Source organism: Salmo trutta, chromosome 14 (assembly GCF_901001165.1).
Source record: "Salmo trutta chromosome 14, fSalTru1.1, whole genome shotgun sequence".
Taxonomy (NCBI): Eukaryota; Metazoa; Chordata; class Actinopteri; order Salmoniformes; family Salmonidae; genus Salmo; species Salmo trutta.
The window spans coordinates 85,311,059-85,335,017 of record NC_042970.1 but is presented as its reverse complement, the minus strand read 5'-3'; the positions used below and the strand labels follow the sequence as shown (position 1 = coordinate 85,335,017).

At 45.8% G+C, this 23,959-nt stretch overlaps 1 protein-coding gene across 2 annotated transcripts in view; it reads left to right on the top strand.

Moving 5' to 3' along the window:
• Window positions 1-23,755, top strand: part of LOC115147764 (dynamin-2) — a 71,180-nt gene extending 47,425 nt beyond the window's left edge. Inside the window, exons 11-21 of one of the 2 annotated variants that reach the window (XM_029690057.1) lie at window positions 676-814; window positions 4,345-4,431; window positions 5,731-5,801; window positions 6,753-6,816; window positions 6,909-7,019; window positions 7,816-7,925; window positions 8,045-8,156; window positions 10,013-10,177; window positions 18,119-18,345; window positions 18,778-19,029; window positions 22,127-23,755. In XM_029690057.1, coding sequence (XP_029545917.1) covers window positions 676-814; window positions 4,345-4,431; window positions 5,731-5,801; window positions 6,753-6,816; window positions 6,909-7,019; window positions 7,816-7,925; window positions 8,045-8,156; window positions 10,013-10,177; window positions 18,119-18,345; window positions 18,778-19,029; window positions 22,127-22,193 — 1,405 coding nt within the window. In that variant the 3' untranslated portion in view covers window positions 22,194-23,755. The remainder of the gene's footprint in view (window positions 1-675; window positions 815-4,344; window positions 4,432-5,730; window positions 5,802-6,752; window positions 6,817-6,908; window positions 7,020-7,815; window positions 7,926-8,044; window positions 8,157-10,012; window positions 10,178-18,118; window positions 18,346-18,777; window positions 19,030-22,126) is intronic. The other variant, XM_029690056.1, reaches the window with a different exon arrangement.
• The last annotated feature ends 204 nt before the right edge of the window (window positions 23,756-23,959 follow it).

Here is a 23,959-nt window from a genome sequence, read left to right as displayed (position 1 = left end):
AGAGTAGTGCACTGCATGGTGATCTGGGGTCAGTTTAGCATTTTCCCCACTAATGGTTAATGATTAGGTTAGATTAGAATTGGGTGAAGGGAAGCTGATCCTAGATCTGTACCTAGGGGAGACTTCACACCAGGGAGCATGGAGCCTGTAGTGCCTGACATGCTTTGCTACTCCTGGCCACAGGGGGGCGATGTGGAGCTGTCTTCTAGTGTTTTCAGGGTGTTGTGCTGTTAGATGTGTGAGAGACTGTTTATGTTTCTCCTCACGTGTCTCTGGTTTCCCCTGAAGACAAACTGCAGATTGACACACACGTGCGGACACACACACACACCTTGTGACTTAGTGGATGTCAAAGTTTAGTAACAGATGCCAGTATGAACTAACTGACTAAACAAAATGCCTTTTATCTCTCTCTCTCTCTCTGTGTTCTTCTCCCTCTATCCCTCCATCTCTATTTTATTTTACTTCTCTCTTTCACTGCTCCCCTACCTCTCTCCCTCTCTTAATCTGTTTCTATCATTTCCGGACTTCCCTGACTCCTCCCCACCATGACCCCTCCCACTCACGGACCCCTCCCACTCCCGGACACCTCCCCACTTCAATGACTCCTCCCACTCCCTGGCTCCTCCTTCTCCTGCCCTACCGTGATAAACTACATCTCCCATGATGCTCCAGAACAGGCCTGTTCACCCCTGACCTAGCCTTTGAGGCCATAGTGAAAAAGCAGATCATTAAGCTGAAAGAGCCCTGTCTGAAATGCGTTGACCTCGTCCTGTCCGAGCTCACCTCCCTCGTCAAGAAGTGTACCGAAAAGGTAAAGAGAAGAATCACAGTGGAGGGAAAGAAAGAAAGGAGGGAGGGAAGAGAGGAGGGACAGCGGCTGCGTCCAGATTATCTCTCCTTACTCCCAAAGAGTGCACTTGTTCACTTCCTTTCAAGGAAATGACCGAAATGACCTTTGAAACGCCCTCTCTAGCCCCACGCCTCCACCAATCTAATGCTTTTAGATTTGAGGGAAGTAGTGAACGAGTGTACACTTTAGGAAGAAGGAGATATGATTGGAACACACCCAATAAATTGATGGAAGGAGAGAATGAAGAGAATTGTGTTTCTACCACTTCTCCTGCTAGTCTCACCCCTCCTCCCTCCCTCCACCCCCTCCTTCTCCTCTCCCTCCACTCTCCCCAATTGATTGAATTTCTCCTCACCCCTCTGGGTCGAATTATTGCTGTCTGTAGTCACTACCCCCACCCCCACACCTCCCCATAAGCATTGGCCGTGTTCCAGGCTGACTACATTGCAGACGTAAGCCAGATCGAATCTGGCTATTTAATCTGAGAGTAAATAGAGCCGAATATATTGATAAAAGTCACCTTGTCCGAGAGAGATTTACATGGTTATCAAAACGTAACGCCATGGTAAGCCTACACAAAACACAGCCATTATTTTAAGCGTTTCAAAAATTGGAAAGACAATTGGAAACATTTCCCTGTTTGACCACTAGGTTTTATGGGTATTATGACACCTCCTCTGTGGGGCTCTATGTAGTCGACCTGGAACGCGACCTCTGCCCCTAAATCCAACAGCCCCTCCCTCTGATTCCACACCCGCCCCTTCCTCACAGTGATTGTTGCTTCAACCTCCCTTCACCCCACCCCTCCCTCGATTACCCAATCAAAACACTCACCTCCCATTATCTCAGCTTAAAACGTCAGCCCCGAAACCTTTGTCTTTATCGTTCACCCTATGTAGCTCAGGGGGAAGACATTCTGTGTGGCACATCCTTTCCTATGCTTACCCAACCATGTCCAGTCACTCAACCCCTACTTTTGACCAATCATAACGTTCCTCCTGTGTCTTTAAATCCTCTCTCTGACTCTCACCTCTGTTCCCTAACTCACCTTGTGCTAACATGCTAAATCACAGGTGTCAAACCCATTCCATGTCTGCAGGTTTTCACTCCTCTCTCACTTGTACTAGATTGATTAATTCAGACTGATTAGTTAAGAACGGCCCTGTCTGGTTGTCCAGGTCTTAAGGAACGGCCCTGACCGGGTTGTCCAGGTCTTAAGGAACGGCCCTGACCTGGTTGTCCAGGTCTTAAGGAACGGCCCTGACCTGGTTGTCCAGGTCTTAAGGAACGGCCCTGACCTGGTTGTCCAGGTCTTAAGGAACGGCCCTGACCTGGTTGTCGAGGTCTTAAGGAACGGCCCTGACCTGGTTGTCCAGGTCTTAAGGAACGGCCCCGACCTGGTTGTCCAGGTCTTAAGGAACGGCCCCGACCTGGTTGTCCAGGTCTTAAGGAACGGCCCCGACCTGGTTGTCCAGGTCTTAAGGAACGGCCCCGACCTGGTTGTCCAGGCCTTAAGGAACGGCCCGACCTGGTTGTCCAGGCCTTAAGGAACGGCCCTGACCTGGTTGTCCAGGCCTTAAGGAACGGCCCTGACCTGGTTGTCCAGGCCTTAAGGAACGGCCCTGACCTGGTTGTCCAGGTCTTAAGGAACGGCCCTGACCTGGTTGTCCAGGTCTTAAGGAACGGCCCTGACCTGGTTGTCCAGGTCTTAAGGAACTGCCCTGACCTGGTTGTCCAGGTCTTAAGGAACGGCTCTAACCTGGTTGTCCAGGTCTTAAGGAGCGGCCCTGACCTGGTTGTCCAGGTCTTAAGGAACGGCCCTGACCTGGTTGTCCAGGTCTTAAGGAACGGCCCTGACCTGGTTGTCCAGGCCTTAAGGAACGGCCCTGACCTGGTTGTCCAGGCCTTAAGGAACGGCCCTGACCTGGTTGTCCAGGCCTTAAGGAACGGCCCTGACCTGGTTGTCCAGGTCTTAAGGAACTGCCCTGACCTGGTTGTCCAGGTCTTAAGGAACGGCCCTGACCTGGTTGTCCAGGTCTTAAGGAACGGCCCTGACCTGGTTGTCCAGGTCTTAAGGAACGGCCCTGACCTGGTTGTCCAGGTCTTAAGGAACGGCCCTGACCTGGTTGTCCAGGTCTTAAGGAACTGCCCTGACCTGGTTGTCCAGGTCTTAAGGAACGGCTCTGACCTGGTTGTCCAGGTCTTAAGGAGCGGCCCTGACCTGGTTGTCCAGGTCTTAAGGAACGGCCCTGACCTGGTTGTCCAGGTCTTAAGGAACGGCCCTGACCTGGTTGTCCAGGCCTTAAGGAACGGCCCTGACCTGGTTGTCCAGGCCTTAAGGAACGGCCCTGACCTGGTTGTCCAGGCCTTAAGGAACGGCCCTGACCTGGTTGTCCAGGTCTTAAGGAACTGCCCTGACCTGGTTGTCCAGGTCTTAAGGAACGGCTCTGACCTGGTTGTCCAGGTCTTAAGGAACGGCCCTGACCTGGTTATCCAGGCCTTAAGGAACGGCCCTGACCTGGTTGTCGAGGTCTTAACTGGACACAAGTTGAGAGAAGATAATAAAACCAGCAGACAGAGTTGGACTCTCCTTCACTAAATCAATCCAATGGTGTTAGTGCTCAGCTTGGGATACCTGTGGGATATTGATGACAGTATTGTGAGCATGCTGGGATACCTGTGGGATATTGATGACAGTATTGTGAGCATGCTGGGATACCTGTGGGATATTGATGACAGTATTGTGAGCATGCTGGGATACCTGTAGGATATTAATGACAGTATTGTGAGCATGCTGGGATACCTGTGGGATATTGATGACAGTATTGTGAGCATGCTGGGATACCTGTGGGATATTGATGACAGTATTGTGAGCATGCTGGGATACCTGTGGGATATTAATGACAGTATTGTGAGCATGCTGGGATACCTGTGGGATATTGATGACAGTATTGTGAGCATGCTGGGATACCTGTGGGATATTGATGACAATATTGTGAGCATGCTGGGATACCTGTGGGATATTGATGACAATATTGTGAGCATGCTGGCTAAAACCAGATAAAAATCCCCTAAATCAGATAAAACTACCCTCAAACCAGTTCGTGTTAGTTTAAACTGGTTTTCCTTGATTAAAACTGGTTGATGTTAGTTTATACCAGATATACTACCAAGCAGGATCAATGTCCTATCTGCATGACCCCTCTATGTTAACTGTCTGTCCCCTACACATGTCAATCACTAGGGGTGTGTTTGATTGGCTGGATGGATGACCCCTCTATGTTAAACTGTCTGTCCCCTACACATGTCAATCACTAGGGGTGTGTTTGTTTGGCTGGATGGATGACCCCTCTATGTTAAACTGTCTGTCCCCTACACATGTCAATCACTAGGGGTGTGTTTGTTTGGCTGGATGGATGGTGTGTGTCTGAGTGAGAGAGAGGTGTGTGTGTGTGCCATCAGTACCTGCAGTATTGTGTGTTGGTCCACAGCTTGGATCCTACCCCAGACTGAGAGAAGAGACGGAGAGAATCGTCACAACCTACGTCAGAGAGAGAGACATCAAAACCAAAGACCAGGTGAGAGAGAGACATCAAAACCAGAGACCAGGTGAGAGAGAGACATCAAAATCAGAGACCAGGTGAGAGAGAGAGACATCAAAACCAGAGACCAGGTGAGAGAGAGACATCAAAACCAGAGACCAGGTGAGAGAGACATCAAAACCAGAGACCAGGTGAGAGAGAGAGACATTAAAACCAGAGACCAGGTGAGAGAGAGACATCAAAACCAGAGACCAGGTGAGAGAGAGACATCAAAACCAGAGACCAGGTGAGAGAGAGACATCAAAACCAAAGACCAGGTGAGAGAGAGAGACATCAAAACCAGAGACCAGGTGAGAGAGAGACATCAAAACCAGAGACCAGGTGAGAGAGAGACATCAAAACCAAAGACCAGGTGAGAGAGAGAGACATCAAAACCGGAGGCCAGGTGAGAGAGAGAGAGAGAGAGATGGAGAGAGAGAGACATCAAAACCAAAGACCAGGTGAGAGAGAGAGACATCAAAACCAGAGACCAGGTGAGAGAGAAATAGATGGAGAGAGAGAGATATCAAAACCAGAGACCAGGTGAGAGAGAGAGAGAAATAGATGGAGAGAGAGAGATATCAAAACCAGAGACCAGGTGAGAGAGAGAGATAGATGGAGAGAGAGAGACATCAAAACCAGAGACCAGGTGAGAGAGAGAGAGACATCAAAACCAGAGACCAGGTGAGATAGAGAGATAGATGGAGAGAGAGACATCAAAACCAGAGACCAGGTGAGATGGAGAGAGAAAGACATCAAACCAGAGACCAGGTGAGATAGAGAGATAGATGGAGAGAGGGAGACATCAAAACCAAAGACCAGGTGAGAGAGAGACATCAAAACCAAATACCAGGTGAGATAGAGAGATGGATGGAGAAAGAGAGAGAGAGGGGCAAGTGGGAGAGAAAGAGAGGCTAACATCTAGTCAAATGGCTACCCAGACTATTCACATTGTCCCCCTCCCCTCTCCACACCACTGCCACTCTCTGTAGTCATCTATGCATAGTCACTTTAACTCTACCTACATGTACATACTACCTCAACTAACCGGTGCCCCCGCACATTGACTCTGTACCGGCGCCCCCCTGTATATATTATTTTACTGATCCTCTTAAATTACTTCTTACTTTTATCTCTTATTCTTATCCATATTTTTTTAAACTGCACTGTTGGTTAGGGGCTTGTAAGTAAGCATTTCACTGTAAGGACTGTAAGGACTACACCTGTTTGGCGCATGTGGCTAATACAATTTGATTTGATTTGACCCAACCTGTCTGTCCTGTTTGTCTGTCTCAGGTGCTGCTGTTGATTGACATTGAGCTGTCTTACATCAACACAAACCATGAGGACTTCATTGGCTTTGCAAAGTGAGTTGACCTCTAGTAACCCCTAGCAACGACCTTTCAACGTTCACCCGACTGTAACCCCTAGCAACGACCAAATCAACCTTCACCTGACTATGTAACCCCTAGCACCGACGTTTCAACTATGTAACCCCTAGCAACGACCTACCTCTTAAGGATTAGCCCCTTTTTTTCAATTTTCGCCTAAAATGACATACCCAAATCTAACTCTAAGATCTGGTAAAAGATAATACAAAGAAAAAAAATGTTATTTTGTCATTCTTTTGTACCATCATCTTTGAAATGCAAGAGAAAGGCCATAATGTATTATTCCAACCCAGGTGCAATTTAGATTTTGGCCACTAGATGTCAGCAGTGTATATGCAAAGTTTTAGACTGAGCCAATGAACCATTGCATTTCTGTTCAAAATGTTGTATCAAGACTGCTCAAAATGTGCCTAATTGGTTTATTAATGCATTTTCAAGTTCATAACTGGGCACTCTCCTCAAACAATAGCATGGTATTATTTCACTGCAATAGCTACTGTAAACTGGACAGTGCAGTTAGATTAACAAAAATGTAAGCTTTCTGCCCATATAAGACATGTCTATGTCCTGGGAAATGTTCTTGTTACTTACAACCTCATGCTAATCGCATTAGCCTACATTAGCTCAACCGTCCCACCGATCCTGTAGAGCTTATACTTTGTCCACCTCATGTTAGTTGTCCACGGCTGCGTCCCAATTATCTCTCCTTTCTCCCAAAGTGTGCACTTGTTCTCTTCCCTTCACTGATTTGAAAGGAAACGACTGATATACTGAAATGCCTATCTAGCCCATGCCTACTCCACCAATCCAATGCTTTTATACTTGTGGGGGGTAATGAATGAGAGCACACTTCAGGAAGAAGGAGAGATGATTGGGATGCACCCCGTATGTGATAGTCTTTCTATCTGGTCTCTGTCTCCCCTGTAGCGCGCAACAGAGGACCACTGTTACTGCTGCTATTAACAACAAGAAGAGAGTGATGCCAAACCAGGTAGCACAAAAAACCACCCTCCTCCTCTCTCCTTTACTTCTCTCTCTCTCACCCCCCTATCCTGAACTAATGGTCTGTCCCGCTGTGTGTAGGTGATCCGGAGGGGCTGGCTCACTATCAACATAAGTATTATGAAGGGGGGGTCCAAAGACTACTGGTTCGTCCTGACTGCAGAGTCACTGTCCTGGTACAAGGATGAGGAGGTAAGGGTGTGTGTGTGTGTGTGGGGGGGGGGGGGGGGGGGGGATGGAAGACCGATGCACTTGTTTCTTAAACATTTGAACCAGAGACCAATGCATACTGGTGAATCATTACATCCCTACAAGCTAGCAGCCGTGTTGCCCCAAGCTTAATACTATGGCTAGTGGCTTGACCGGACCGGATCCAATCCTCAACCAGATACCATTGTTGTCTTAGACATTCAGATGATGTCACCTTGATATCTAGCTAGCTAACTAGATAGCTACTGAAACAGATGTCACCTAGATAGTTAGCTAACTATCTAGATAGCTATTGAAACAGATGTCACCTAGATAGTTAGCTAACTATCTAGATAGCTACTGAAACAGATGTCACCTAGATATCTAGCTAGCTAACTAGATAGCTACATTCAGTAGCTATCTAGTTATGTGTGTGTGTGTGTGTGTGTGTATAACTGTGTGTTGTGTGTGTGTGTGTGTGTGTGTGTGTGTGTATAACTGTGTGTGTGTGTGTGTATAACTGTGTGTGTTGTGTGTGTGTGTGTGTGTGCGTATAACTGTGTGTGTGTGTATAACTGTGTGTGTGTGTGTGTGTGTATTGTGTCTGTGTGTGTGTCTAACTGTGTGTGTGTGTGTGTCTAACTGTGTGTGTGTGTGTGTGTGTAACTGTGTGTGTGTGTGTTGTGTCTGTGTGTGTGTGTCTGTGTGTGTGTGTATAACTGTCTGTGTGTGTGTCTAACTGTGTGTGTGTGTGTGTGTGTATAACTGTGTGTGTGTGTCTAACTGTGTGTGTTTCCAGGAGAAAGAGAAGAAGTACATGCTGCCTCTAGATAATCTGAAGCTGAGAGACGTGGAGAAAGGTTTCATGTCCACTAAACACACATTCGCCATCTTCAACACCGAGTCCAGGTGTGTATCTGTAAACAGTGTATGTAATGTTTAGAAATACTGCGTTTGTGTACTTTGTCAATAACTAAGTGTGTGTGTGTGTGTGTGTGTGTGTGTGTGTGTGTGTGTGCGCGTTCCAGGAACGTGTATAAGGACCTACGTCAGATAGAGCTGGCCTGTGACACACAGGAGGATGTAGACAGCTGGAAGGCTTCTTTCCTCAGAGCTGGAGTTTACCCTGAGAAAGACCAGGTAAAACGCACACAGTTTTGTATTGCTATACTTGTGGGGACCAAAGAATTGATTCCCATTCAAAATCCTATTTTCTCAAACCCCTAACCCTAATTGTAACCCTAACCTTAACTCTAACCCTAATTGTAACCCTAACCTTAATTCTAACCCTAATTGTAACCCTAACCTTAATTCTAACCCTAATTGTAACCCTAACCTTAATTCTAACCCTAATTGTAACCCTAACCTTAACTCTAACCCTAATTGTAACCCTAACCCTAACCCTAAAATAGCCTGTTTCCTTGTGGGGATCGGCAAAATGTCCCCACATGTCCAAATGTTCCTTGTTTTACTATCCTTGTGAGGACTCCTGGTACCCACAAGGATTGTAAAACAAAAACACACACGCATACACACAGGATACAAGTCTCTTTCTCACTCCAAATGAAAAACATGATTTATTTTGAAAATAAAAACATATTATTTTATTAGAAGCTAAATGTTCAAAGTCACCATCAGACTCTTAAAATGAGCTATTTCTCATTAGCATTTAAAATTGTTCCCTTTCCTTTCTGACAGCAACGCATACACACACACACACACACACACACACACACACACACAGGATGTAGACACCATACACATTACAACCAGTAGATAGATAGTGACCCACGTATTCCTGGAACTCCTGATGGTGCATGAAGCCGCAAGTATTTGAATTTGAAGAGCTCCATATTGCTGAATGGGGCTGAATGCCACCAAAATAATCGCTAAGGATCATGGTGAAAGTGGCCATAACTAGCAAAGGATCATGGTCGATGTAGTTGTTTTCACGCTGCCTCAGAGGGTCCTCGTAGCCTGCCGGCCAGCCCGTGATTGGTCTATTTCAGCACGTGTGACGACAAATGTAGTCAGAATGGATCAGTATTTAATTACATATCTTGATATCTTCATTTATAGAAAACTTTAAAATAATTCACCGTGGGGTTCGAAACTTGATCATAATGAACACATTTTCGAGCCCAAAACGGTTGTCTGAAAAAGAATTGGTCTGGCCATTCTGGCGACTGTAATTTACATAGGCCTTCTAGGGCAGAGCAGGACGTTTGTCACTGCTAGGTTGCTACCCAACCAGCAGAGATCGTGACGTCACACTCCAGACCTTACACTGGGTAACACACACGGACGTACACGCACACACACGGATGGATACATATACACGCAAGCATGTACACACACACGTACACTCTCCTCCTCCCCCTTCCCCAGGTTGACAGTGAAGGCACAGGACCAGAATAATCCTTCTCAATATGTCTCATGCATCTCTCTCTTTCTCCCTCCTTCCTCCCCCCTCTCTCTTTCCCTCTCTCTCCATCCCTCATCCCTCCTTCCTCCCCTCTCTCTCTTTCCCTCACCCCCCTCCCCCCCTCCCTCCCTCCCTCCCTCCCTCCATCCCTCATCCCTCCTTCCATCCATCCCTCCTTCCTCCCCTCTCTCTCTTTTCCTCACCCCCCTTCCTCCTCCCTCCCTCCCTCTCTCCTTCTCTCTTTCCCTCACCCTCCCTCCCTCCCTCTCTTTCCCTCACCCTCCCTCCCTCCCTCCCTCGCTCCTTCTCTCTCTTTCCCTCACCCTCCCTCTCTCCTTCTCTCTTTCCCCCCCCCCCCTCCCTCCCTCCTTCTCTCTCCTTCTCTCTCCCTTCCTCTCTCCCTCCCTCCCTCCCTCTCTCCCTCTCTCCCTCCCTCTCTCTCTTTCCCTCATCCCCCCTCTCTCCCTCCCTCTCTCCCTTCCTCTCTCCTTCTCTCTCCCCCTCCCTCCCTCTCTCCCTCCCTCCCCCCCCCTCCCTCCCTCCCTCCCTCCCTCCTCCCTCCATCTCCCAGGTTGACAGTGAGGACACAGGACCAGCAGAATCCTTCTCTATGGATCCCCAGCTGGAGAGGCAGGTTGAGACCATAAGGAATCTAGTGGATTCCTACATCGGCATCGTCAACAAGTCCATCAGGGATCTAATGCCCAAGACCATCATGCACCTCATGATCAACAGCGTGAGTGGACACCGCACGCACGCACGCACACCAGAGCACGCACACACACACACCAGAGCGCACACGCACGCACACACACACACACACACACATATACTGGAGCACACCAGAGCACACCTGCATACACATTCAACAGAGCACCTAAACACACATCAATCTATGAAAAGTATTTATAAAGCCCTTCTTACATCAGCTGATGCCACAAAGTGCTGTACAGAAACCCAGCCTAAAACCTCAAACAGCAAGTAATGCAGATGTAGAAGCACGTGGCGAGGGGGAGAGAGGGGGAGAGAGTGTGTTTTAGCCTGAGACTCTGACACACACACACACACATAGCCGCAGTCAGAACAGCAGAAACGTGGTCTCAGGTCCTCCGGGAGAGAGAGAGAGGGAGAATAAAGTGTACCTTAAGATCCAGTCAGACCCTGAGATAGTGAGAGAGAAATGGGAGAATTACAGGGAGCGTACTTAAGATTACACAGGACACCAGATATAACAGGAGAATTACACCAGATAACAGTAGAATTACACCAGATATAACAGTATAATTACACCAGATATAACAGTAGAATTACACCAGATATAACAGTATAATTACACCAGATATAACAGTAGAATTACACCAGATATAACAGGAGAATTACACCAGATATAACAGGAGAATTACACCAGATATAACAGGAGAATTACACCAGATATAACAGTAGAATTACACCAGATATAACAGTAGAATTACACCAGATATAACAGGAGAATTACACCAGATAACAGTAGAATTACACCAGATAACAGTAGAATTCCACCAGATAACAGTAGAATTACACCAGATAACAGTAGAATTACACCAGATAGGACAGACTGACCCTAGCCCCCCAGCACATAGACTATTGCAGCATAGATACTGGAGTCTGATACTGGGGGGATCGTCGGGGGACACTGTGGCCCCGTCGGACGATACCCCCGGACAGGGCCAACCAGGCAGGATATAACTCCACCCACTTTGCCAAGGCACAGCCCCGACACCACCAAAGGGATATCAACAGACCACCAACTTACTACCCTGAGACAAGGTGGTGTATATCCTACAAAGATCTCCTCCACCGCACGAGCCCGAAGGGGCGCAGAACCAGACAGGAAGATCACGTCAGTGACTCAACCCAGTCAAGTGGAGTATAGCCTTGCACGACGTGATTCACCCCTTGTAGGGACGGCATGGGAGTACTAGCAAGCCAGTGACTCATCCCCTGGCAGAGAATCTCAGTAGAGAGAACGGAGCCGGCCAGGCAGAGACAGCAAGGCTGGTTCGTCACTCCAGTGCCTTGTCATTCACCTTCGCACCCCTGGGCCAGACGACACTCAATCATAGGACCTACTGAAGAGAAAGATTTAAAGGTTGAGACTGAGTCTGCGTCTCTCACATGGATCGGCAGACTATCCCATAAAAATGGAGCTCTATAGGAGAAAGCCCTGCCTCCAGCTGTTTGCTTACAAATTCTAGGAACAATAAGGAGGCCTGCGTCTAGTGATCGTAGCGTACGTGTAGGTATGTACGGCAGGACCTAATCGGAGAGATGGGTAGGAGCAAGTCCATGTAATGCTTTGTAGGTTAGCAGTATAACCTTGAAATCAGCCCTAGCCTTAACAGGAGGCTAGCACTGGAGTAATATGATCACATTTTGGGTTCTAGTTAAGATTCTAGCAGCCGTATTTAGCACTAGCTGAAGTTTATTTATCCGGGTAGCGAGAGAGTAGAGCATTGCAGTAGTCTAATCTTGAAGTGACAAAATCATGGATTAGCTTTTCTGCACAATGTTTTGAAAAAACGTTTCGGATTTTGCCATGTTACAAAGATAGAAAAAATGCTCTTGAAATATTTTTGATATGCCTGTCAAAAGAGAGATCCGGGTTCAGAATAACGCTGAGGTCCTTCACAGTTTTATTTGAGACGACTGTACAACCATTGAGATTCAGTGTCAGATCAAAAGCAGATTTCTTTGTTTCTTGGGACCTAGAACCAGCAGCCCTGTTTTGTCCGAGTTTAAAAGTAAAACATTTGCCGCCATCCACTTTCTAATTTCCAGGGTATGTTCAACATAGGAGGGCCAAACACAGGAAGTAGCTCTATCAGTAGTTTAGTTGTAATAGGGTCCAGTAGGCAGCTGGAAGGTTTAGAGTCCATGACTATTTGTGTGAATGTGATTAAAGATACAGGATTAAAAAACTAGTGTCTCCATTGATTTGAGGTCGTCTTGGCAGTTCTGTGCAGACTCAGGACAACTGAGTTTTGGAGAAATATGCATATTCAAAGAGGAGTTTGCTTTCTAATGATCATAATATTTTTGTCTAAGAAGTTCCTGAATTCATCACTGCTGAAGTGAAGGCCATCCTCACTTGGGGAATGCTGCTTTTTAGTTCAGTATCAAAAATAAATGTTGGATTGTTTTGGTTGGAAAAGTAGTCTGATCGAGCAACAGTGATGGCTTTTCGATATTGCACGGTACTGTCTTTCCAAGCTAGTCGGAAGCCTTCCAGTTTGGTGTGGCGCCATTTCCATTCCAATTTTCTCTAAGCTTGCTTCAGGTCTCGAGTATTTTCTATATACCAGGGAGCTAGTTTCATGTGACAAATGTTTTTAGTTTTAGCGGTGCGATTGCATCTAGGGTATTACACAAGGTTAAGTTCAGATCCTGGGTGGTTAACTGATTTTTGCACTCTGACGTCTTTGGGTAGGTGGAGGGATTCTGAAAGGGGCGTCTAGGACTCTTTGAGTTGTCCGAGAATTTATAGCGTGGCTTTTGATAATCCTTGGTTGGGGTCTGAGCAACATAATAATATGGTGGTCCGATAGTCCAGGATTATGAGGAAAAACATTTAGATCTGGAAAAACTAGATTTGGGGTATGATTGGTCTTTTGATTGGACGTAGGTCCCCAAGACATGTTGGACAAAACCCACTGAGTCAACGATGGATCCGAAACGATGCGTCGGTCCCCAAGACATGTTGGACAAAACCCACTGAGTCAATGATAGATCCAAAAAGCCTTTTGGAGTGGGTCTGTGGACTTCTCCATGTCAATATTGAAGTCACCAAAAAAATGTGAATATTATCTGTCATGACTACGAGGTCCGATAGGAATTCAGGGAACTCAGTGAGGAATGCTGTATACGGCCCAGGAGGCCTGTAAACAGTAGCTATAAAAAGTGATTGAGTAGGCTGCATAGATTTCATGACTAGAAGATCAAAAACGGTCACTAGTGTAACCAGGAGGAGAGGCCTTATTTAACACAGTAAATTCATCAGGCTTGAACCATGTTTCAGTCAGGCCAATCACAGCAACTTTATGATCAGTGATTAGTTCATTGACTATGATTGCCTTGGAAGTGAAGGATCTAACATTAAGTAGTCCTATTTTGAGATATCACAATCTCTTTCAACAATGACAGAAATGGCGAACACCGCCATGTTTAGTTTTACCCGACTTAAATCAAGGCACAGACACGGTCTCAATGGGAAAAATTGAGCTGACTACACTGACTGTGCTAATGGCAGACTCCACTAAGCTGGCAGGCTGGCTAACAGCCTGCACCCTCTCATTGTGGAGCTAGAGCCCTGTCTATGTTCATAGATAAGATGAGAGCACCCCTCCAGCTAGGATGGAATTTGTCACTCCTCAGCAGCCCAAGCTTGGTCCTGTTTGTGGGTGAGTCCCAGAAAGAGGGCCAATTATCTACAAATTCTATCTTTTGGTAGGGGCAGAAAACAGTTTTCAACCAGCGATTGAGTTGTGAGACTCTGCTGTAGAGCTCATCACTCCCCCTAACTGGGAGGGGGCCAGAGACAATTATTCGATGCCAACACATCTTTCTAGCTAAGTTACATGTTAAAGCTATGATGCACTTGGTGACCTCTGACTGTTTCATCCTAACATCGTTGGTGTCGACGTAGATAACAATATCCCTATACCATCTACAGTCGTGGCCAAAAGTTTTGAGAATGACACAAATATTAATTTTCACAAAGTCTGCTGCCTCAGTCTGTATGATGGCAATTTGCATATACTCCAGAATGTTATGAAGTGATCAGATGAATTGCAATTAATTGCAAAGTCCCTTTTTGCCATGCAAATGAACTGAATCCCAGCATTTCAGCCCTGCCACAAAAGGACCAGCTGACATCATGTCAGTGATTCTCTCTTCAAACAACTTTATAAAGATTGTTGGAAGCCTGTTGGGGCTAGGGGGCAGTATTTTCACGGCCGGATGAAAAACGTACCCAATTTAAACAGGTTACTACTCCGGCCCAAAAATAGAATATGCATATTATTAGTAGATTTGGATAGAAAACACTCTGGGGTTTCTAAAACGGTTTGAATGGTGTCTCTAAGTATAACAGAACTCATATGGCAGGCAAAAACCTGAGAAAAAATACAAGCAGGAAATGAAAATCTTGTGGCTGTACTATTTTCAAGTCATTGTCAATAAAACACACAGTGACAAAGGATTCATTTTGCACTTCCTATGGCTTCCACTAGATGTCAACAATCTTTATAAAGTTGTTTGAAGCGTCTATGATGAACAGAGACCGGATGAGAAGGAAGGGAAGTTGATGTCCCTGGGATGTCGTCACTTCATTATTGCGCGCTCATGCGCGTTCATGTGAGGTGAAACCTTTTTCAAAACGTTTTTCAAGACACAGGAGAGGTCCGGTTGAAATATTACTGATGTTTCACGTTAAAAATGGCCCAAAAGGTTGATGCTAAACAATGTTTGACATGTTTGAACGAACTTAAATAGATTTTTTTTTTTACTTTTCGTCGTGACTTTTTCCCTCCCGCGCCCTACATTTTGAGTAGCCTACTGAACGCGCTAACAACACGGAACAACATGGAGTTATTTGGACATAAATTATGAACTTCATCGAAAAAAACAACATTTGTTGTGGACCTGGGATTCCTGGAAGTGCCTTCTGATGAAGATTATTAAAGGTAAGGGAATATTTCTAATGTTATTTATGATTTTAGATGATTCCAACATGGCAGCTATCTGTATTGCGTAGTGTATTTTTCTGACCAGAGTACTCAGATTATTGCAAAGTGTGCTTTCCCAGTAAAGTTATTTTGAAATCTGTCAATGCGGTTGCATTCAGGAGATGTTAACCTATAATTCTTTGAATAACAGTTTAATACTTTAACCACGTTTTATAATGAGTATTTTTTGTAAATTCACTGGCAGTTTTGGGGGAGACATTTTCTCAACGACACGCGCCGATGTAAAATGCTGTTTTTGGATATAAATATGAACTTGATAGAACAAAACATGCATGTATTGTCCAACATAATGTCCTAGGAGTGTCATCTGATGAAGATTGTCAAAGGTTAGTGCATAATTTTAGCTGGTTTTCTGCTTTTGGTGACGCCTGTCCTTGAATTGAAAATGGATGTGTGTACTTTTTTGGCTATGTACTCTCCTAACATAATCTAACTTTATGCTTTCGCCGTAAAGCCTCTTTGGAATCGGACAATGTGGTTCGATTAAGGAGATGTTTATCTTTTAAATGGTGTAAAATAGTTGATTGTTTGAGAAATTGAAATTATTAGATTTTTGATGTTTTGAATTTCCCGCCATGCTAGCAATCCCGTCAGTGGGATTCTATCCCCAAGATTAACACAGTTGTGAGTGTTGACGAGGACAAGGCTGGAGATCACTCTGTCATGCGGATTGAGTTCGAATAACAGACTGGAAGCTTCAAAAGGAGGGTGGTGCTTGGAATCATTGTTCTTCCTCTGTCAACCATGGTTACCTGCAAGGAAACACGTGCCGTCATCATTGCTTTGCACAAAAAGGGCTTCACAGGCAAGGATATTGCTGCCAGTAAGATTGCACCTAAATCAACCATTTATCGGATCATCAAGAACTTCAAGGAGAGCGGTTAAATTGTTGTGAAGAAGGCTTCAGGGCGCCCAAGAAAGTCCAGCACCAGGACCATCTCCTAAAGTTGATTCAGCTGCGGGATCGGGGCACCACCAGTACAGAGCTTGCTCAGGAATGGCAGCAGGCAGGTGTGAGTGCATCTGCACGCACAGTGAGGCAAAGACTTTTGGAGGATGGCCTGGTGTCAAGAAGGGCAGCAAAGAAGCCACTTCTCTCCAGGAAAAACATCAGGGACAGACTAATATTCTGCAAAAGGTACAGGGATTGGACTGCTGAGGACTGGGGTAAAGTCATTTTCTCTGATGAATCCCCTTTCCGATTGTTTGGGGCATCCGGAAAAAAAGCTTGTCCGGAGTAGAGAAGGTGAGCGCTACCATCAGTCCTGTGTCATGCCAACAGTAAAGCATCCTGAGACCATTAATGTGTGGGGTTGCTTCTCAGCCAAGGGAGTGGGCTCACTCACAATTTTGCCTAAGAACACCGCCATGAATAAAGAATCGTACCAACACATCCTCTGAGAACAACTTCTCCCAACCATCCAGGAACAGTTTGGTGACAAACAGTGCCTTTTCCAGCATGATGGAGCACCTTGCCATAAGGCAAAAGTGATAACTAAGTGGCTCGGGGAACAAAACATCGATATTTTGGGTCCATGGCCAGGAAACTCCCCAGACCTTAATCCCATTGAGAACTTGTGGTCAATCCTCAAGAGGCGGGTGGACAAACAAAAACTCCAAGCATTGATTATGCAAGAATGTGCTGCCATCAGTCAGGATGTGGCCCAGAAGTTAATTGACAGCATGCCAGGGCGGATTGCAGAGGTCTTGAAAAAGAAGTGTCAACACTGCAAATATAGACTCTTTGCATCAACTTCATGTAATTGTCAATAAAAGCCTTTGACACTTACGAAATGCTTGTAATTATACTTCAGTAATCCATAGTAACATCTGACAAAAATATCTAAAGACACTGAAGCAGCTAACTTTGTGGAAATTAATATTTGTGTCATTCTCAAAACTTTTGGCCACGACTGTGTTTTAGCCTTAGCCACCCTCCTCAGATTAGCCTTCACGTCGGTAGCTCTGCTCCCTGGTAAACAGTGTATGATCACTGGATGATACTTTTTAAGTCTAATACTGCGGGTAATGGAGTTGCCAATGACTAGGGTTTTCAATTTGTCAGAGCTAATGGCTTCGGTGGCTCAGACCCCGTAATGGGTGGAGGAGAGACCAGGAAGGCTCGGACTCTGGCTCGGACTCTGACTCGTTGCTTAATGGGGAAAACCAGTTGAAAGTTTCTATAGGCTGAATGAGCGTCACCGGATGAGCATGCGGAAAGCATTTCTTTCCAGAAGCCCTGAGAAAGTTGTCCGGCTGCGGGGACTGTGCGAGGCGATTATTCTACTATCTGTACTTCTTGGTGGCACCGATGCTGTTTCATCCTTTCCTACACTTAAATAACCCTTGCCTAACGATTGCGTCTGAAGCTGGGCTTGCAGCACGGCTACTGCAATGACAAGGCATAATGTTACTCAGCTTTTTCGGCTGGTGGAGGTCCTGCAGATCCATGCCCAGATAAAGCGTTGAATGAAAAAGTTGAGTGTGGACGTTGGTAAACTTGTTAAGTTCAGAGTTTGATTAAACGGTTATTAAAAGAGGAAAACAAGTTTGGCAGGTAGCCAAGTAGCAACAAATAGCACGGCAGCATGGAGACAACGTGGAAGTGTGAACACACACGTACACACCAGACTGTGAACCACACACATTTGTCAACAAGTCTGAGACCTCATGTCTTATCTTCTCCTCTGCTTTTCTTATGTTCCCTCTCCCCTCTTCTCTCTCTCTCTCTCTCGCTCGCTCACTACCCTCGTTCCCCCTCTCCTCCCACCTCCCCCTCTCCCTCTCTAGAATAAAGATCTCTACCTGTATTCCTGTGGGGAACTGTGGAGTTTGATGTACTAACTCTCTCCTCTCTCCTCTCTCCCACCCCCCATCCCCCTCTCCTTCTCTAGGCTAAAGACTTCATCCATTCTGAGTTGTTAGCCTACCTGTATTCCTGTGGGGACCAGGGCAGTCTGATGGAGGAGTCAGCTGACCAGGCTCAGAGGAGAGATGAGATGCTGAGGATGTACCATGCTCTGAAAGAAGCCCTGGTGATCATAGGAGACATCAGTACAACCACAGTGTCAGCTCCTGTACCTCCACCTGTAGACGACACCTGGAGGACCAAGGAACCCAGGTCACAGAGAGAGATACACATGTACACACACACACATGTACACACACACGTACACACACATGTACACACACACACATGTACACACACACACACGTACACACACACACACACGTACACACACGTACACGTACACACACGTACACGTACACACACATATGTACACACACACACACACACACACACACACACGTACACACAGTTCACATGTGCAAACACACACTAGGCTCTCACGTGTAGGTTAATGTACATTTGGATGTGAAACTGAATATAAATATATTTATTTCCCCTTTTTCTTCCTCTCTCTCCCCCCCTCTCTATCTCTCTCCCCCTTCTATCTATCTATCGCTCTCCCTCTCCCCCCACTCTGTCTCTCTCTCTCTCCCCCTCTTTCTATCCCTCTCCATCTCTCTCCCCCTCTCCTCCCTCCCCCAGCCCCCCTCCTCAGGCCAGACCAGCCCCGGCCGCTGTCCCCCCTCCTAGTCGCCCCCCGGCAGCAAGAGTCCCCACCGCCGCCCCTCCTCCCTCCAGTCCCCAAAACCCAGCTTTCGGGGCGCCCCTCATCCCCTCTCGACCCGGACCCCCACCAGTCAACACCTACAGTGTAGCGGACCCTGTTGCCAATGTCCCCCTGATCCCGTCTCGCCCAGCCAGGGTTCCCCCAGCACTGCCCCCCGGCATACCCAGGTAAGAGCTTTGCTCCTGGGCAGGTGAGTGTACACGCCCCACTTACCTCTGGAGGAATGGAGGCTAGAACTGCTAGAACGATCTATTGGGTCACAATAGGTCACTTTTATTGGTAATGATGTTACATTAAGAAGGGTGGTGGTGGTAGTGGTGGTAGTTGTAGTAGTGGTTGTAGTAGTAGTTGTGGTTTTGGTGGTGGTAGTTGTGGTTGTATTGGTGGCGGTGGTAGTTGTGGTAGCAGTGGTGGTAGTTGTGGTTGTATTGGTGGTGGTGGTAGTAGTAGTTGTAGTGGTAGTGGGGGGCTTTGGAAGTATTGGTGGGTGGTTGAGTTGTGGTGGTAGTATTGATGGTCGTGATGGGGGTAGTGGTGGTAGTGATGGTAGTGATGGTGGTGGTAGTTGTGGTAGTGGGGGGGTTTGGAAGTATTGGTGGGTGGTTGGGTTGTATTGGTTGTGGTGGTAGTATTGATGGTAGTGATTGTCGTGGTGGGGGTAGTGGTGGTAGTGATGGTGGTGGTAGTGATGGTAGTGGGTTTGGTGGTAGTGTTTTTTTTTTACCTTTATTTAACTAGGCAAGTCAGTTAAGAACAAATTCTTATTTTCAATGACAGCCTAGGAACAGTGGGTTACAGTGAGGGGAAAAAGTATTTGATCCCCTGCTGATTTTGTACGTTTGCCCACTGACAAAGAAATGATCAGTCTATAATTTTAATGGTAGGTTTATTTGAACAGTGAGAGACAGAATAACAACAAAAAAATCCAGAAAAATGCATGTCAAAAATGTTATTAAAATGCAAATCCTTTTATGAGGGAAATAAGTATTTGACCCCTCTGCAAAACATGACTTAGTACTTGGTGGCAAAACCCTTGTTGGCAATCACAGAGGTCAGACGTTTCTTGTAGTTGGCCACCAGGTTTGCACACATCTCAGGAGGGATTTTGTCCCACTCCTCTTTGCAGATCTTCTCCAAGTCATTAAGGTTTCGAGGCAGACATTTGGCAACTCGAACCTTCAGCTCCCTCCACAGATTTTCTATGGGATTAAGGTCTGGAGACTGGCTAGGCCACTCCAGGACCTTAATGTGCTTCTTCTTGAGCCACTCCTTTGTTGCCTTGGCCGTGTGTTTTGGGTCATTGTCATGCTGGAATACCCGGTACATGGCCCGTCCATCGTCCCTTTGATGCGGTGAAGTTGTCCTGTCCCCTTAGCAGAAAAACACCCCCAAAGCATAATGTTTCCACCTCCACGTTTGACGGTAGGGATGGTATTCTTGGGGTCATAGGCAGCATTCCTCCTCCTCCAAACACGGCGAGTTGAGTTGATGCCAAAGAGCTCCATTTTGGTCTCATCTGACCACAACACTTTCACCAGTTGTCCTCTGAGTCATTCAGATGTTCATTGGCAAACTTCAGACGGGCATGTATATGTGCTTTCTTGAGCAGGGGGACCTTGCGGGCGCTGCAGGATTTCAGTCCTTCACGGTGTAGTGTGTTACCAATTGTTTTCTTGTTGACTATGGTCCCAGCTGCCTTGAGATCATTGACAAGATCCTCCCGTGTAGTTCTGGGCTGATTCCTCACCGTTCTCATGATCATTGCAACTCCACGAGGTGAGATCTTGCATGGAGCCCCAGGCCGAGGGAGATTGACAGTTGTCTTGTGTTTCTTCCATTTGCGAATAATCTCACCAACTGTTGTCACCTTCTCACCAAGCTGCTTGGCGATGGTCTTGTAGCCCATTCCAGCCTTGTGTAGGTCTACAATCTTGTCCCTGACATCCTTGGAGAGCTCTTTGGTCTTGGCCATGGTGGAGAGTTTGGAATCTGATTGATTTATTGCTTCTGTAGACAGGTGTCTTTTATACAGGTAACAAGCTGAGATTAGGAGCACTCCCTTTAAGAGTGTGCTCCTAATCTCAGCTCGTTGCCTGTATAAAAGACACCTGGGAGCCAGAAATCTTTCTGATTGAGAGGGGGTCAAATACTTATTTCCCTCATTAAAATGCAAATCAATTTATAACATTTTTGACATGCGTTTTTCTGGATATTTTTGTTGTTATTCTGTCTCTCACTGTTCAAATAAACCTACCATTAAAATTATAGACTGAGCATTTCTTTGTCAGTGGGCAAACGTACAAAATCAGCAGGGGATCAAATACTTTTTTCCCTCACTGTAACTGCCTTGTTCAGGGGCAGAACGACAGATTTGTACCTTGTCAGCTTGGGGATTTGATCTTGCAACCTTTCGGTTACTAGTCCAACGCTCTAGCCACTAGGCTACACTGCCGCCCCGTGGTGGTGGTAGTGATGGTAGTGGTTGTGGTAGTGGTTGTGGTAGTGGTAGTGATGGTAGTGGTTGTGGTAGTTGTGGTAGTGGTTGTGGTAGTGGTTGTGGTAGTGGTTGTGGTAGTGGTAGTGATGGTAGTGGTTGTGGTAGTTGTGGTAGTGGTTGTGGTAGTGATGGTTGTGGTAGTGGTTGTGGTGGTAGTGGTTGTGGTAGTTGTGGTAGTGGTAGTGATGGTAGTGGTTTTGGTAGTGGTAGTGATGGTTGTGGTAGTGGTTGTGGTGGTAGTGGTTGTGGTAGTTGTGGTAGTGGTAGTGATGGTAGTGGTTTTGGTAGTGGTAGTGATGGTTGTGGTAGTGGTTGTGGTGGTAGTGGTTGTGGTAGTTGTGGGGGGTTTGGTGTATCGTGGGTTGTGGGAATGATACATATGTTTTTCTCTTCTCTCTTCCCTCCCTCTCTCTCCTGCCTTCCTTCCTTCCTTCCTTCCTCCCTCACTCCTCACTCATCTCTTCCTCCTTCACTCTATTCATCCCTCCCTTCTTCCCCATCCTACCTTCCCTCTCTCTCCATCCTCCCTCCCTCCTTCTCTCCCTCCCTGCTTCTCTCCATCTTTCTCCCTCCTTCCCGCCTCTCCCTCCTCTCCCTCCCTGCTTCTCTCCCTCCCTCTCTCTCCCTCTCTCCATCCCTCCCTCCCTCTCTCCATCCCTCCCTCCCTCTCTCTCCATCCCTCCCTCCCTCTCTCTCCATCCCTCCCTCCCTCTCTCTCTCTCTCCATCCCTCCTCTCTCTCCCTCCTTCTGTCCTCCTCTATAACAGAAGACCCCCTGCGGCCCCAGGCCGTCCAACCATCATACGCCCTTCAGAGCCTTCACTGCTGGACTAGACACACAGAGACAGACAGACAGACAGACAGACAGACAGACAGACAGACAGACAGACAGACAGACAGACAGACAGACACACAGACACACAGACAGTTACCACTCCTAATGTCCTTTGACTACAAAGAAACACTTTGCGTAACGTTGATGTTTTATTCCCTAACATGATTCAAGACTGTCTCATGTATTCTCTCTTAATATTCATATTGTCATGTATTTCATGTATTATTTACATTATTATTTAGCATTATTTACTATTTACGTTTTTTCATTTAAGTAACACTATGTACTTTTGATCACAGTTTTTTTTTAGCTTTGTAACAATGTTTAATACCTTCAACATTTTTAAAGGGATTGAGAGAGAGAGAAAAAAATGAAACCTATATTTTTTGTTTAACTAACTTACTTTAATGAACTTAGTTCAAACCTGGGATCAGACAGAATTTCAAATCAAACAGGTTTTTAAAAAATTACAGATTTTTGTGAATACCTAGAATACTTCTTTACATGGAAGCACTTATTCAATTTTTTTTAATAACAAATACACTCCGTAATTAATAACAAAATACTTATTTCTTTACACTGTTTTAAATGTTTCTATCCTTCTTACTGGATCATATGTACATTTGTATTTTTAGATCTAATCTTCAATATGCACTTCAATATCTATGCAGGAATATTATAGTAAGTATTTTCTAGCTCGCAGCTTTTTTAATTTCATTTTGATGAAATGCTAATTATGCTATAAAATGAATTGATTTCAATGGAAAATAGTTAGCTTCAACTGCCCTCACAGTTCACTCAAAGAACAGTGGTAACCAGTCAGTTGTTGTTAAATTCCGTTTCAATTTCAGTAAATTCAGAAAGTTCCAATTCTCTTCAATGCTCTTCAATGATGATGAACATTTGGAATTGGAATTTGATTTACTCTCTGAATTGACAGGAATTTACATGGAATTGACACCAACCCTGTAGTCAATATAGATACCCAGTGTCTCGTCAGTTATCGATGTTCAAAGGACCAAATTAGTAGTAGATAGTTGTTAGACAAGGCCCGGGATTCAATCAAAGATGCTTTGTCGATAAGCTCACTGCACAAAAGGTCATTTATGACATCCGCAGCGTTTACTGCAAATGCGATCTCCGCAAACATCTGGGAAATCATTGTTGAGAGTGTTGTTTGCTTATCGCTTCTTTAATTGAATCCCGGCTTTTAGCCCAGTCTATTGTAAATGGTAGCTTGCTGTCAATCTGGCCTCTGCTTCCTGAATAGACCAATCAAAATAGACCTGCTTCCTGAATGGACCAATCAGAAACCAGGCAGAGGGGGTAGTGCACCACATAGGATGCCATTTCAGACTGTATTCTTTTTTTAAAAACGACTTTTTGTATTTTTCTAAGTGCCTCTTACCTGTGGCTTTCCTATTGCATGAACAGATGAATGAAATGATAAATTAACAAAGGAATGAATCACTGGGTGAACGAGGGATGGGTAGAATGGAACAGTAGTGTGAAGAAGGTGTATAAAGATGGAGTGATATGGAATAATAAACAGATAAAGGGACTGAGGTGTGGTGGCTGGTATTTTTGTCTTCAAGTATTTTTGTTACTGTTCATCCCCCTCTCTTCTTTCTCCCCTCATCTCTCTCTCCCCTCCCCTCTCTCTTTCTCTTTCTCCCCTCATCACTCTCTCCCCTCTCTCTCTATTTCTCCCCTCATCTCTCTCTCCCCTCTCCTCTCTCTCTATTTCTCCCCTCATCTCTCTCTC